We start from the raw sequence: 13,657 nt of genomic DNA on the forward strand, positions 1-13,657 counted from the left end.
CTACAGCCAGCCGCTAATACACCGATCCCACCTACAGCTTTCTTCTTTGCAGTCTTCATTGTTCATCAAACAAATTGCAAAAGATTCACCAACACAGATGTCCAGAATACTGTGGAATTTTGAGATGAAAACAGACCTTTTTTGTATTGGATTCAATGGGGTACCAATACTTCCGTTTCAACGATTAACGTCACGCGCATACGTCATCATATATAGACGTTTTCAACCGGAAGTTTAGCGGGAAATTTAAAATTGCACTTTATAAGTTAACCCGGCCGTATTGGCATGTGTTGCAACGTTAAGATTTCATCATTGATATATAAACTATCAGACTGCGTGGTCGGTGGTAGTGGCTTTCAGTAGGCCTTTAATGAAAATTAAAAATTAAAATCATAATGGCAACAAAGTAAAAAAAACGACTATTTAGAATTTTGGACAGTTTACAGTGACTTTTTAAAGTTTCAAAAATATGTTTTGCCTGGGAAGGTGAAGCTGTCCGCCTTTTGCTAAAAAGCCCATTTATATTATGTCCAATATTGGGTTAGTTATGCATCAGTTTTTCCATGAAACATAACATTTAATGTTTACAATTATATCTGATGTAATAGTAAACTATTATGCTCTGTTGCTCCAGAATCAACAGTGGCTGCCTCATCTGAGTTTGACCCCACAGCAGCTGCTTACCCCAGCCATCCAATGGTGAGTGAGTGATGTAGACACTGGTTGGCTGTTTTGGTTTATTAGTGAACTGCTGTACCTCTAGCAGTGACTACGGTAAGACATTAATCAACACCTTGGCTATTTCAATTATATAATAGCAAAAATATATGCTGCATTTTTATAACTCAATTTAAACATATTGGTTGTCTTAGTTTGTAAACTGATCGTTCATCCAGTGGTACTCATAACGCCAGGCTGAAAAGAAGAGTGAACGGCAAAGGCGAGCATGGATTGCTGCAACCAACCGATCAGATGAGAGGTGCAATGATATCGCTGTGTTTGTTCAGACCATTTCATGTCAGGTAATTAAGAACATTTTGTAAGTAAAAATGAATCTAAAATAAATGACAGCCCCTCTTTGCATTAACTTGATGTGCTTGGTCAAAGAACTTTGATAGTAGTTGTACTGATAATGGATACTGTACTCACTTCCTTCATCCGGACTGTAGCCTCTACATATAGCAAAAGTGAGGCGCCATGAGAAGAGCACTCCCAATCCTGCCTTACTTACAGTCACAGTGTCTAAGATGACATTAGATTAGTTATCCATGATTATACAGGGTGTCAAACTTGGGTCGGATCATTTTTTTTTGCAATTGCATGACTCACAGCCTTCAAGGTGCAAAATGGGCTGGGTTGAACAATTAAGTAGTTCACCAAATGAAGGTATAAAACATCCCGGAAGATGTTGTGATCTCTACTTCACTCAGACTTGTCGATATGCTAAGGATCCTCACATCCAACCTGCTGTTGTTGACTTTGGACTAGCGACTGCACAAGATCAAGGCCGCGGAACAGAGACACGTGGCAGGCTTACACACAAACATGCATCCACAAAAATATACGCCACACATGCTTACCCCACCACCCCCCATCCAATGCCCTCGATGCAAATCCCATAGGGGTGATCAGTGTTTCCCATAAACTGCCAAGATACCTGTGGCGGTGGGGGCGTGCCATGGGCGTGACTATGGGCGTGGTCACGATGACATCATCGAGTAATTTGCATAATTTACTACAATGATATGATTTTCTCTAAAAAGGCTCAAAAAATGTATACTTACCAATTAATAACAGTTTTGTTTTAAACGTCCATCCATCCATCCATTTTACAATACAATTACAACACTTTATGTACATATTTATATACAGATTTGAACAATAAGTTATTCACTGAAATATATTTATTAATTGTGGTTCTTACAAAAAATATATCTTATAAAATATAAAAGCTAAAATGTCTCTTAAAGCTCTGCCCCTTTTAATTAGTGCATACTAAATAATTTAACTTTAGCCTACTACTACAACCATATTATTTACCAGCAACATAAAGTGAAACAGAGGCAGAGAGTAACCTGCCACAGTCAGTAACAAATAAACAGAAAACAGTAGTGGTCAAATACAAATAAGGCAACAAGAAAAGTATCCTACACTTCTCTTTTGTAAAGTAAATCTGAACAGCCTAAATGGGCATCTACATCAACTATATGATTTGCCTGAGAAGTAATTATATTGTAAAATGGATGGATGGATGGATGGATGGATGGATGGCGGTTTAAAACAAAACTGTTATTATTAATTAGTAAGTATACATTTTTTAAAACTTTTTAGAGAAAATCATATCATTGTAGTAAATTATGCAAATTACTCGATGATGTCATGGTGACCACGCCCATAACCACGCCCACACCGCCACAGGTATCTTGGCTGTTTATGGGAAACACTGATATATCTATCTATCTATCCAATTGCGGCTGTTTTCTCCTTACAACGACGAAGGGACTTCTTATCTAATGACTCACAGAATTTCTCTAACGTATCAAAGCCGGTGCAATGTTATTTTCCCCTGAATAGTCCGGAAGTATTACGTGTAGCGCTGTCATAAACAGTGACTCTCTGTGACCAAAGCTTAGCAATGCATTGTGGGATGTTTTAGAGATCTATAATGTGATGCAAATCAGTGAAATGAGAATAAGACAACTAATAAGACATAATTTACACAGTAAGACTGAGTTGTTAAGTCGTTAATCGTAAAAAGGGGAAACACATTGGGTGTATTACACCGGGCACCTTCAAGTACACTAAAAAACAACAAAATGGAAGGTGGCAACGAATGAAGTAAAGAGGCTCACACCGATACTCTTTCAGGGGACCCAGGATTCCTAGCAACGGCCCTGAACAGAGGTGTGCACCCGGTGGGATGCGGGCAGGAGAAGCGCGGAGCTCGGGCTCACTTTCCACATTGACGCCCTAAGCACCAACAACAGCAATGCCCAGGACTTGGGTGTGGACTTTTGCTGGGGGGGGGGGGGGGGGTAGGTCCATCCTGGGGAAGTTGTCTTCCGTTTCACCAGCCACCGGGAGTCAAAGGAAGGGATTCAAAGGCTGATTTTTTGACAGATCCTCCAGCCCTTTGTGGCATGGGTGCGGTGGGGCGACCCTCCGCCTGTCCACCTTCCACCGTTTTTTTCCGTACTTTGATGGGGGGTGTACCGTCATGATGAGTCATAAGAGGTTCGGACTTTATATATGTTTCTGTGCTTTGTATTAATTATTCTCCAGCACTCTTATTTTAGTTACAATACCTGTCTGCCTACCTTGCCCATCCCTGTCTGTCAATCTGGCAACACCCGTTGCCGGCTTCTTTATATGCCAGCCTGGCCAAGAACAGGCCTGGATCATTTTTCTGTGTTAGAGCTGCTCTAATGAGACAGTACGTGTTGATTTCCTAAGAAGTTTATTGTTTTGTGCATTTCCTACCCGCATGTGCCTTCTTTTTTTTTTTTTTGGGGAATATAATTTTTACCTGTCCCACGCCTGCCGTCTCTGCATCTTGGGGTTCCAGACCGATAGGAATTGTAAAGCATTTAGTAACTTTTTGTAGAGTTTAGCAGCACACTGCAAAAAGTCAGTGTTCAAAAACAAGAAAACAAAATACAAAAATGAGGGGTATTTTATTTGAACTAAGCAAAATTATCTGCCAATAGAACAAGAAAATTCGGCTTGTCAAGACTTTCCAAAACAAGTCAAATCGGCTAACCTCAATGAACCCAAAAATACCTTAAAATAAGTATATTCTCACTAATAACAAGTGCACTTTTATTGGTAGGAAGAAAAAATTAAACCTTTTTGCTCAATATGTTGAAAAATATTCTTAAATTAAGTAAATGCTAGTGCCATTATCTTGACATAATGATATGCGCTCGGCATTACATTTCTTGAACCCCGTAAACTTATACTAAAAACTGATTTATTGTTTTTAATGGAAAGGCAACAAGGCAACCGCTTGTTACTCTCGGGGTCTCCTAGCCGCTCAGGCAAATCATATGGTCTAAAGATGCATTTTTCCATCGATAACATGACATCATCGCGCTAAACGCGTGCTCTTTCAGTCAATTAGTGCGCATATATACAGGTATACAGCCCAGCCCCCGGCCACATTTTTTTATTGTTTGAAATGTCATATGTTAAATATTTAAATATTAACTGTCAGTTTGCTGTCCTGTGCCAACTATACTACTATATGAGTACATATTTTCTATTATTTCATTGAAAATAAATCAGCAAAGTCCTTTTGGCTGTCATCTGTTTTAATTATGAGACATATTTGTGTCAAAGCCATGATTTATTTTTTCATGCTTGAAATAAGAAATGATTACTTTAAAAAAGTAGTTTTATACTTGTGAGTGTTGATGACAGCTTTGCAACAGTTGATATTCTAGTTTCAAGCATGTTTTACTCAATATAGGTCATCAAATCTCAGCAACAAGCTGTAATATCTTACTGAGATCATTTAGGAGCAAAACCCTTAAAACAAGTAAAACACTCTAACATAAAATCTGCTTAGTGAGAAGATTTATCTTAGACAGAAAATAAGCAAATATCACCCTTATTTGAGATATTTAATCTTACTTAGATTTCAGTTTTTGCAGTGCATGTTGTACTATTTACTAGTGTTTGGAAGCATTTTGTGGAGTTCAGTAACATTTAGAAGCATTTTGGACAGAAAAAGTAGGGCGTGTAATAATTTTGTAGTGCACTGTTCAGTAGAAAATGGACCTTTGACTTAGAAATGATGGCGTTTCAGTGGCACTGTGAGCCTGTTTTTGGTCGTCCTGTTTTTTTGTTCCTTGTAATGCATCTTCAATATCCAGAAATGATTATTAAACCGAATGTAAAAAAAAAAAAAAATTTGTCTTGTTCTTATACACTGGAGCAGGGGTCACCAACGCGGTGCCCGCGGGCACCAGGTAGCCCGTAAGGACCAGATGAGTCACCCGCTGGCCTGTTCTAAAAATAACTCAAATAGCAGCACTTACCAGTGAGCTGCCTCTATTTTTTAAATTGTATTAATTTACTAGCAAGCTGGTCTCGCTTTGCTCGACATTTTTAATTCTAAGAGAGACAAAACTCAAATAGAATTTGAAAATCCAAGAAAATATTTTAAAGACTTGGTCTTCACTTGTTTAAATAAATTCATTCATTTTTTTTACTTTGCTTCTTATAACTTTCAGAAAGACAATTTTAGAGAAAAAATACAACCTTAAAAATGATTTTAGGATTTTTAAACACATATACCTTTTTACCTTTTAAATTCCTTCCTCTTCTTTCCTGACAATTTAAATCAATGTTCAAGTAAATTTATTTTTTTTATTGTAAAGAATAATAAATACATTTTAATTGAATTCTTCATTTTAGCTTCTGTTTTTTCGACGAAGAATATTTGTGAAATATTTCTTCAAACTTATTATGATTAAAATTCAAAAAAATTATTCTGGCAAATCTAGAAAATCTGTAGAATCAAATTTAAATCTTATTTCAAAGTCTTTTGAATTTCGTTTAAAATTTTTGTTCTGGAAAATCTAAAAGAAATAATGATTTGTCTTTGTTAGAAATATGGCTTGGTCCATCCATCCATCCATCCATTTTCTACCGCTTATTCCCTTTGGGGTCGCGGGGGTGCTGGAGCCTATCTCAGCTACAATCGGGCGGAAGGTGGGGTACACCCTGGACAAGTCGCCACCTCATCGCTTGGTCCAATTTGTTATATATTCTAACAAAGTGTAGATTGGATTTTAACCTATTTAAAACATGTCATCAAAATTCTAAAATGAATCTTAATCAGGTAAAATTACTAATGATGTTCCATAAATTATTTTTAAAATTTTTTCAAAAAGATTCGAATTAGCTAGTTTTTCTCTTCTTTTTTTCGGTTGAATTTTAAATTTTAAAGAGTCGAAATTGACGATAAACTATGTTTCAAAATTTAATTGTCATTTTTTTCGTGTTTTCTCCTCTTTTAAACCGTTCAATTAAGTGTAAATATAATTATTATTAATAATAACATAGAATTAAAGGTAAATTGAGCAAATTGGCTATTTCTGGCAATTTATTTAAGTGCGTATCAAACTGGTAGCCCTTCGCATTAATCAGTACCCAAGAAGTAGCTCTTGGTTTCAAAAAGGTTGGTGACCCCTGCACTGGAGTATCTGGAAACGTGTTATATAAATGAAAACGGTCAAAAGTATACATACAGCAATGTTAATATTTGCTTACATGTCCCTTGGCAAGTTTCAGTGCAATAAGGCACTTTTGGTAGCCATCCACAAGCTTCTGCTTGAATTTTTGACCACTCCTCTTGACAAAATTGGTGCAGTTCAGCTAAATGTGTTGGCTTTCTGACATGGACTTGTTTCTTCAGCATTGTCCACACGTTTAAGTCAGGACTTTGGAAAGGCCATTCTAAAACCTTAATTCTCGCCATTCCTTTACCACTTTTGATGTGTGTTTGGGGTCATTGTCCTTTCGGAACACCCAATTGCACCCAAGACCTAAATTCTGGGCTGAGGATTTTAGGTTGTCCTGAACAATTTGGAGGAAATCCTCCTTTTTCATTGTCCCATTTACTCTCTGTAACACACCAGTTCCATTGGCAGTGTCACGCCAAATTTCTTCCCCCTACAAAACCCCCCCCCCCCCACCCCCCATTTACTTTCGGGGTCATTTCCTCTTACGTAATTTCCTCTTACTTATGTCATTTCCTCTTACGTCATTGACAGCGATCGAAATTAACCCTGAAGTAGTGTTGACCCGTATTTGTTCACATATGAATTCCCAAAGTAACACGATTTATGGGAAACATGAGTGCTGACGTAAAAACAACGAATGAAACTAAAAAAATTTAAGTTCACATAAATGTCATTTTAATTTAGTTCACTTACACAGAGAACTAAAACAAACTGAATTTAACGAATAAATTTAGTTTTAATAAACTTTGATAATGTTGATTGATAATGAATTAACTTATTGTACACTGTTATTCATTTCCGCATATGTCCACGAGTCAAATGTGCAGTCAGGAATATCCTGAAGTTAATTTGTCCGATTAATACTTGTCCGATTAATACAGACGTTTTGTTAACGCTATATTATAAAAAAAACAAAAACAAACAAAACAAAAAAGTATCCTTCCAGCGACGGGCAGTCAAAGCCGAAGTGCTATCGTAAGAGGAAATGACGTAAGAGGAAATGACCCCGGAAGTAAATGGGGGGGGGGTTGTAGGGGGAAGAAATTTGGCGTGACAGCAGCAAAACAGGCCCAGAGCATAATACTACCACCACCATGCTTGACAGTAGGAATGGTGTTCCTGGGATTAAAGGTGTCACCTTTTCCCCTCCAAATATATTGCTGGGTATTGTGGTCAATTTTTGTTTCAGACAGCCATGACATGATGTTCATTACGAGTGTATGTAAACTTTTGATCGCGACTGTATATATTGTAGCAATGCCTATCTTGCTGAATGCTAGCTTTAGCATTTATTTTTAAAATTTAATTATTAAAGGCCTACTGAAACCCACTACTACCGACCACGCAGTCTGATAGTTTATATATCAATGATGAAATCTTAACATTATAACACATGCCAATACGGCCGGGTTAACTTATAAAGTGACATTTTAAATTTGCCGCTAAACTTCCGGTTCGAAACGCCTCTGAGGATGACGTATGCGCGTGACGTAGCCCGGGGAACACGGGTATGCCTTCCACATTGAAGCCAATACGAAAAAGCTCTGTTTTCATTTCATAATTCCACAGTATTCTGGACATCTGTGTTCGTGAATCTGTTGCAATCATGTTCATTGCATTATGGAGAAGGAAGCTGAGCAAGCAAAGAAGAAAGTTGTCGGTGCGAAATGGACGTATTTTTCGAACGTAGTCAGCAACAACAGTACACAGCCGGCGCTTCTTTGTTTACATTCCCGAAAGATGCAGTCAAGATGGAAGAACTCGGATAACAGAGACTCTAACCAGGAGGACTTTTGACTTCGATACACAGACGCCTGTAGAGAACTGGGACAACACAGACTCTTACCAGGATTACTTTGATTTGGATGACAAAGACGCAGACGTGCTACTGTGAGTATGCAGCTTTGGCTTCTAAACATTTGATCGCTTGACCGTATGTGCGCAACTTTTTTTTGCGTATGTACGTAACTTTTTAAAAATATATAAGCTTTATGAACCTTGGGTTAGGTGAACGGTCTTTTGGGCTGAGTGATTGTGTGTGTTGATCAGGTGTTTGAATTGTATTGGCGTGTTCTATGGAGCTAGGAGCTAGCATAGGAGCTAGGAGCTAGCATAACAAAGACGCAGGTGTTTTTATGCAGGATTAATTTGTGGCATATTAAATATAAGCCTGGTTGTGTTGTGGCTAATAGAGTAAATATATGTCTTGTGTTTATTTACTGTTTTAGTCATTCCCAGCTGAATACCAGGTACCGTGAGTATGCAGCCTTGGCTGCTAAACATTTGATAGCTTGACCGTATGTGCGCGTCACGTACGTAACTTTTTAAAAATATATAAGCTTTATGAACCTTGGGTTAGGTGAACGGTCTTTTGGGCTGAGTGATTGTGTCTGTTGATCAGGTGTTTGAATTGTATTGGCGTGTTCTATGGAGCTAGGAGCTAGCAGAGGAGCTAGGAGCTAGCGTAACAAACACGCAGGTGTTTTTATGCAGGATTAATTTGTGGCATATTAAATATAAGCCAGGTTGTGTTGTGGCTAATAGAGTATATATATGTCTTGTGTTTATTTACTGTTGTAGTCATTCCCAGCTGAATATCAGGTCACCCCGGCTCTCACAGCATCTTCCCTATCTGAATAGCTTCAACTCCCCACTAGTCCTTCACTTGCACTTTACTCATCCACAAATCTTTCATCCTCGCTCAAATTAATGGGGAAATTGTCGCTTTCTCGGTCTGAATCTCTCTCACTTCATGCGGCCATCATTGTAAACAATAGGGAACTTTGCGTATATGTTCAACTGACTACGTCACGCTACTTCCGGTAGGGGCAAGCCTTTTTTTTTTATCAGATACCAAAAGTTGCAATCTTTATCGTCGTTGTTCTATACTAAATCCTTTCAGCAAAAATATGGCAATATCGCGAAATGATCAAGTATGACACATAGAATAGATCTGCTATCCCCGTTTAAATAAAAAAAATTCATTTCAGTAGGCCTTTAAAGCAGCTGCCCATTGAAGCAAAATGTAACCATGCAGATTGCTAGCTGTTAGCATGCTAGCTATTAGCAGGTAGCATATCCATTTGTATTTAACCATGTAATATAAACAATATCATACTCCCAGTCGACATATTCCTCATGTTAATGATTATATAGTCATTTTAGACGTTTTATTTGTACTAATATTACGACTTAAAAGTACATTAAATAATCGTAATTTTGGAGCATTTCCTACTCACCCAGGTGCCTTTTCCACAGGGAAACTGATTGAGACACAGACGACTAATATGTTTGTCCAAAACGACCGAAAGCGCCATGGAGCTTATCCTCTTGGACTGCGCTGACTCCTTCCCGTTTGCTGGCTGTGTTTGTCACCAGAGGCGTCCATGGTTCCGAAACGGACTCTTGGTCTTCTCGCCTCCCGGGGTCGAGGCTCCTTGTTGGGCCTGGGTTGCTTGGCAACAGTCGGGGTTTGCTCCAGCAACTGTGTGTCAAGTGTCTCTGGACGGGCCACAGCCGCATTGTCATCGCCGAGCAAGAAAGAAGACTCGAAATACTTCAGTTCGATGCATTTCTACCGTCAATATTTGTACTCTTGAAGTGATACTTGGCTTGTATTAGCAGTGTATGTTCTAATAATACCCCGCACAGCTTTGTACAGGCAGTGTTTCATCATCTTCATGTCATCACCAACTCATCATCAAAGATCTTCTTCTTCCTCACTAAAATGTACTAAACCAACAAAAAATGATTGGAGGGGAGAGAAAAATTAAGGAGTCGAATTTAGAGAGAAACAAAACTCTGAAGGGTGACTTCAATCATACATGACATGCCTCGCGTACAACGTTCTGGTAAAACTGCAGCCATGACACTACTGTCACTACTACTGAAGGCTTTTTATTTTTTAAGAGTTTTAATGTGTCAACTCCAGCAATGTTTTCATTTAAAAACAACAACAAATTAAAGTGAAAATAAATATGAAAATGAACATAGAAATACAAATGTAAATTTTATTTTATTCATAAATAAAATAAAATAAAAACGGAATACAATACCACACCATACAATAAATTAATTATTCAATTAAATACAATAAAAAACACCAAAAATATAATTTAATTTAATTTAATCTGATTTATAAATACAACAAATAAAACAATGAAAATCCAAAAAAATACAACTATTAATTACTTTAATGAAAATGTTAATAATAGGACCACATTTTTTAATTTTTGTTTTTATTTCTAATGTGATTCCATTGGTGTGCTGTTAAAAAAAAAAAAAAAAGAAACACCACAATTTAATTTGATTTTATCTTAATTGAGGTGGTTGGACATATTGCGTATGTTATTCCATTTCAACTTGAGTAATCAGATCTGGTTCGGCGTGTTAAATAAAATAAAAAATTAAAATGAAAGTGGAAATAATTATGAAAATGAACATAGAAAAAAAAACATTTACATTTTATTTTATTCATAAATAAAATAAAATAAAAATGGAATACAATACCACACCATACAATAAATTAATTATTTAATTAAATAAACAAAAAATATAATTCAATTTAATTTAATCTGATTTATAAATACAACAAATAAAACAATGAAAATCCAAAAAAATACAACCATTAATTACTTTAATGAAAATGTAAGTAATAGGACCACATTTTTTAATTTTTGTTTTTATTTCTAATGTGATTCCATTGGTGTGATGTTAAAAAAAAAAAAAGAAACACCACAATTTAATTAGATTTTATCTTAATTGAGGTGGTTGGACATATTGCGTATGTTATTCCATTTCAACTTGAGTAATCAGATCTGGTTCGGCGTGTTAAATAAAATAAAAAATTAAAATGAAAGTGGAAATAATTATGAAAATGAACGTAGAAAAAAACAAACATTTACATTTCATTTTATTCATAAATAAAATAAAATAAAAACTGAATACAATACCACACCATACAATAAATTAATTATTCAATTAAATAAACAAAAAATATAATTTAATTTAATCTGATCTATAAATGCAACAAATAAAACAATGAAAATCCAAAAAAATACAACCATTAGTTACTTTAATGAAAATGTTAGTAATAGGACCACATTTTTTAATTTTTGTTTTTATTTCTAATGTGATTCCATTGGTGTGATGTTAAAAAAAAAAAAATGAAACACCACAATTTAATTTGATTTTATCTTAATTGAGGTGGTTGGACATATTGCGTATGTTATTCCATTTCAACTTGAGTAATAAGATATGGTTCGGCGGGTTAAATAAAATAAAAAATTAAAATGAAAGTGGAAATAATTATGAAAATGAACATAGAAAAAAAAACATTTACATTTTATTTTATTCATAAATAAAATAAAATAAAAATGGAATACAATACCACACCATACAATAAATTAATTATTCAATTAAATAAACAAAAAATATAATTTAATTTAATTTAATCTGATTTATAAATACAACAAATAAAACAATGAAAATCCAAAAAAATACAACCATTAATTACTTTAATGAAAATGTTAGTAATAGGACCACATTTTTTAATTTTAGTTTTTATTGCTAATGTGATTCCATTGGTGTGCTGTTAAAAAAAAAAGAAAGAAACACTACAATTTAATTTGATTTTATCTTAATTGAGGTGGTTGGACATATTGCGTATGTTATTCCATTTCAACTTGAGTAATCAGATCTGGTTTAGCGTGTTAAATAAAATTAAAAATTAAAATGAAAGTGGAAATAATTATGAAAATGAACATAGAAAAAAACAAACATTTACATTTTATTTTATTCATAAATAAAATAAAATAAAAACTGAATACAATACCACACAATACAATAAATTAATTATTAAATTAAATAAACAAAAAATATAATTTAATTTAATCTGATTTATAAATACAACAAATAAAACAATAAAATCCAAAAAAATACAACCATTAATTACTTTAATGAAAAGTTAGTAATAGGACCACATTTTTTAATTTTTGTTTTTATTTCTAATGTGATTCCATTGGTGTGCTGTTAAAAAAAAAAAAAGAAACACTACAATTTAATTTGATTTTATCTTAATTGAGGTGGTTGGACATATTGCGTATGTTATTCCATTTCAACTTGAGTAATCGGATCTGGTTTGGCGTGTTAAATAAAATAAAAAATAAAAATGACAGTGAAAATAATGATGAAAATGAACATAGAAAAAAAAACATTTACATTTTATTTTATTTATAAATAAAATAAAATAAAAACTGAATACAATACCACACCATACAATAAATGCATTATTCAATTAAATACAATAAAATAAACAAAAAATATAATTTAATTTAAATTAATGTGATTTATAAACAAAAAAATTTAACAAAGGAAATCAAAAAAATACAACCATTAATTACTTTAATGTAAATGTTAGTAATAGGACCACATTCTAGAATTTTAGTTCTTATTTCTAATGTGATTACATTGGTGCGCTGTAAGAAAAAAAAAAAAAAAAGAAACACCACAATTTCATTTGATTTTATCTTAATTGAGGTGGTTGGACATATTGCGTATGTTATTCCATTTCAACTTGAGTAATCGGATCTGGTTTGGCGTGTTAAATAAAATAAAAAATAAGATAAAAATCAAAATGAAAGTGAAAATAATGATGAAAATGAACATAGAAAAAAAACCATTTACATTTTATTTTATTCATAAATAAAATAAAATAAAAACTGAATACAATACCACACCATACAATAAATGTATTATTCAATTAAATACAATAAAATAAAAATAAAATAGAATTAAATTTAATTTAATGTGATTTATAAATAAATAAATAAAACAAAGGAAATCCAAAAAATACAACCATTAATTACTTTAATGTAAATGTTAGTAATAAGACCACATTCTAGAATTTTAGTTCTTATTTCTAATGTGATTCCATTGGTGGGCTGTTAAAAAAAAAAACAGAAACACCACAATTTCATTTGATTTTATCTTAATTGAGGTGGTTGGACATATTGCGTATGTTATTCCATTTCAACTTGAGTAATCAGATCTGGTTTAGCGTGTTAAATGAGCGCTGACTGGCAGCAGCAACAATTGTGAAACCCAAACAATTATACTGCAAGATTTTGTCATTGATATTTCCTCCGAAAAAGCCTGATGACGGCATAACTACAGAGGGAAAAAAGTCCCAGGTTTGATTATAAATAAGCAGTGTGTGCCAAGTCATGTCATGAAGTTTACTTGCATGATGCCTGCTGTTAGAGGTGAGCATTGGCACTTCATCTTACCAATGATAATGATCATAATGAGTTAGAATTGGGTCTTATATACGTGTTATTTTATATGATATTACATTTGTTGTCGTCAGAGCTGCTGCTGCTGATGGTGACGCTCATTTCTCATCTCTTGGC

The 13,657-nt window shown here is 34.3% G+C and overlaps 1 protein-coding gene across 1 annotated transcript in view; it reads right to left on the minus strand.

Moving 5' to 3' along the window:
- The window catches only part of LOC133632945 (leucine-rich repeat-containing protein 43-like), a 49,964-nt gene extending 39,885 nt beyond the window's left edge, over positions 1 to 10,079 (minus strand). The window contains exon 1 of the mRNA XM_062025798.1: positions 9,488 to 10,079. Coding sequence (XP_061881782.1) covers positions 9,488 to 9,565 — 78 coding nt within the window. The 5' untranslated portion in view covers positions 9,566 to 10,079. The remainder of the gene's footprint in view (positions 1 to 9,487) is intronic.
- Positions 10,080 to 13,657: the final 3,578 nt, after the last annotated feature.

Source organism: Entelurus aequoreus, linkage group LG17 (genome assembly GCF_033978785.1).
Source record: "Entelurus aequoreus isolate RoL-2023_Sb linkage group LG17, RoL_Eaeq_v1.1, whole genome shotgun sequence".
In the NCBI taxonomy this organism is placed as follows: domain Eukaryota; kingdom Metazoa; phylum Chordata; class Actinopteri; order Syngnathiformes; family Syngnathidae; genus Entelurus; species Entelurus aequoreus.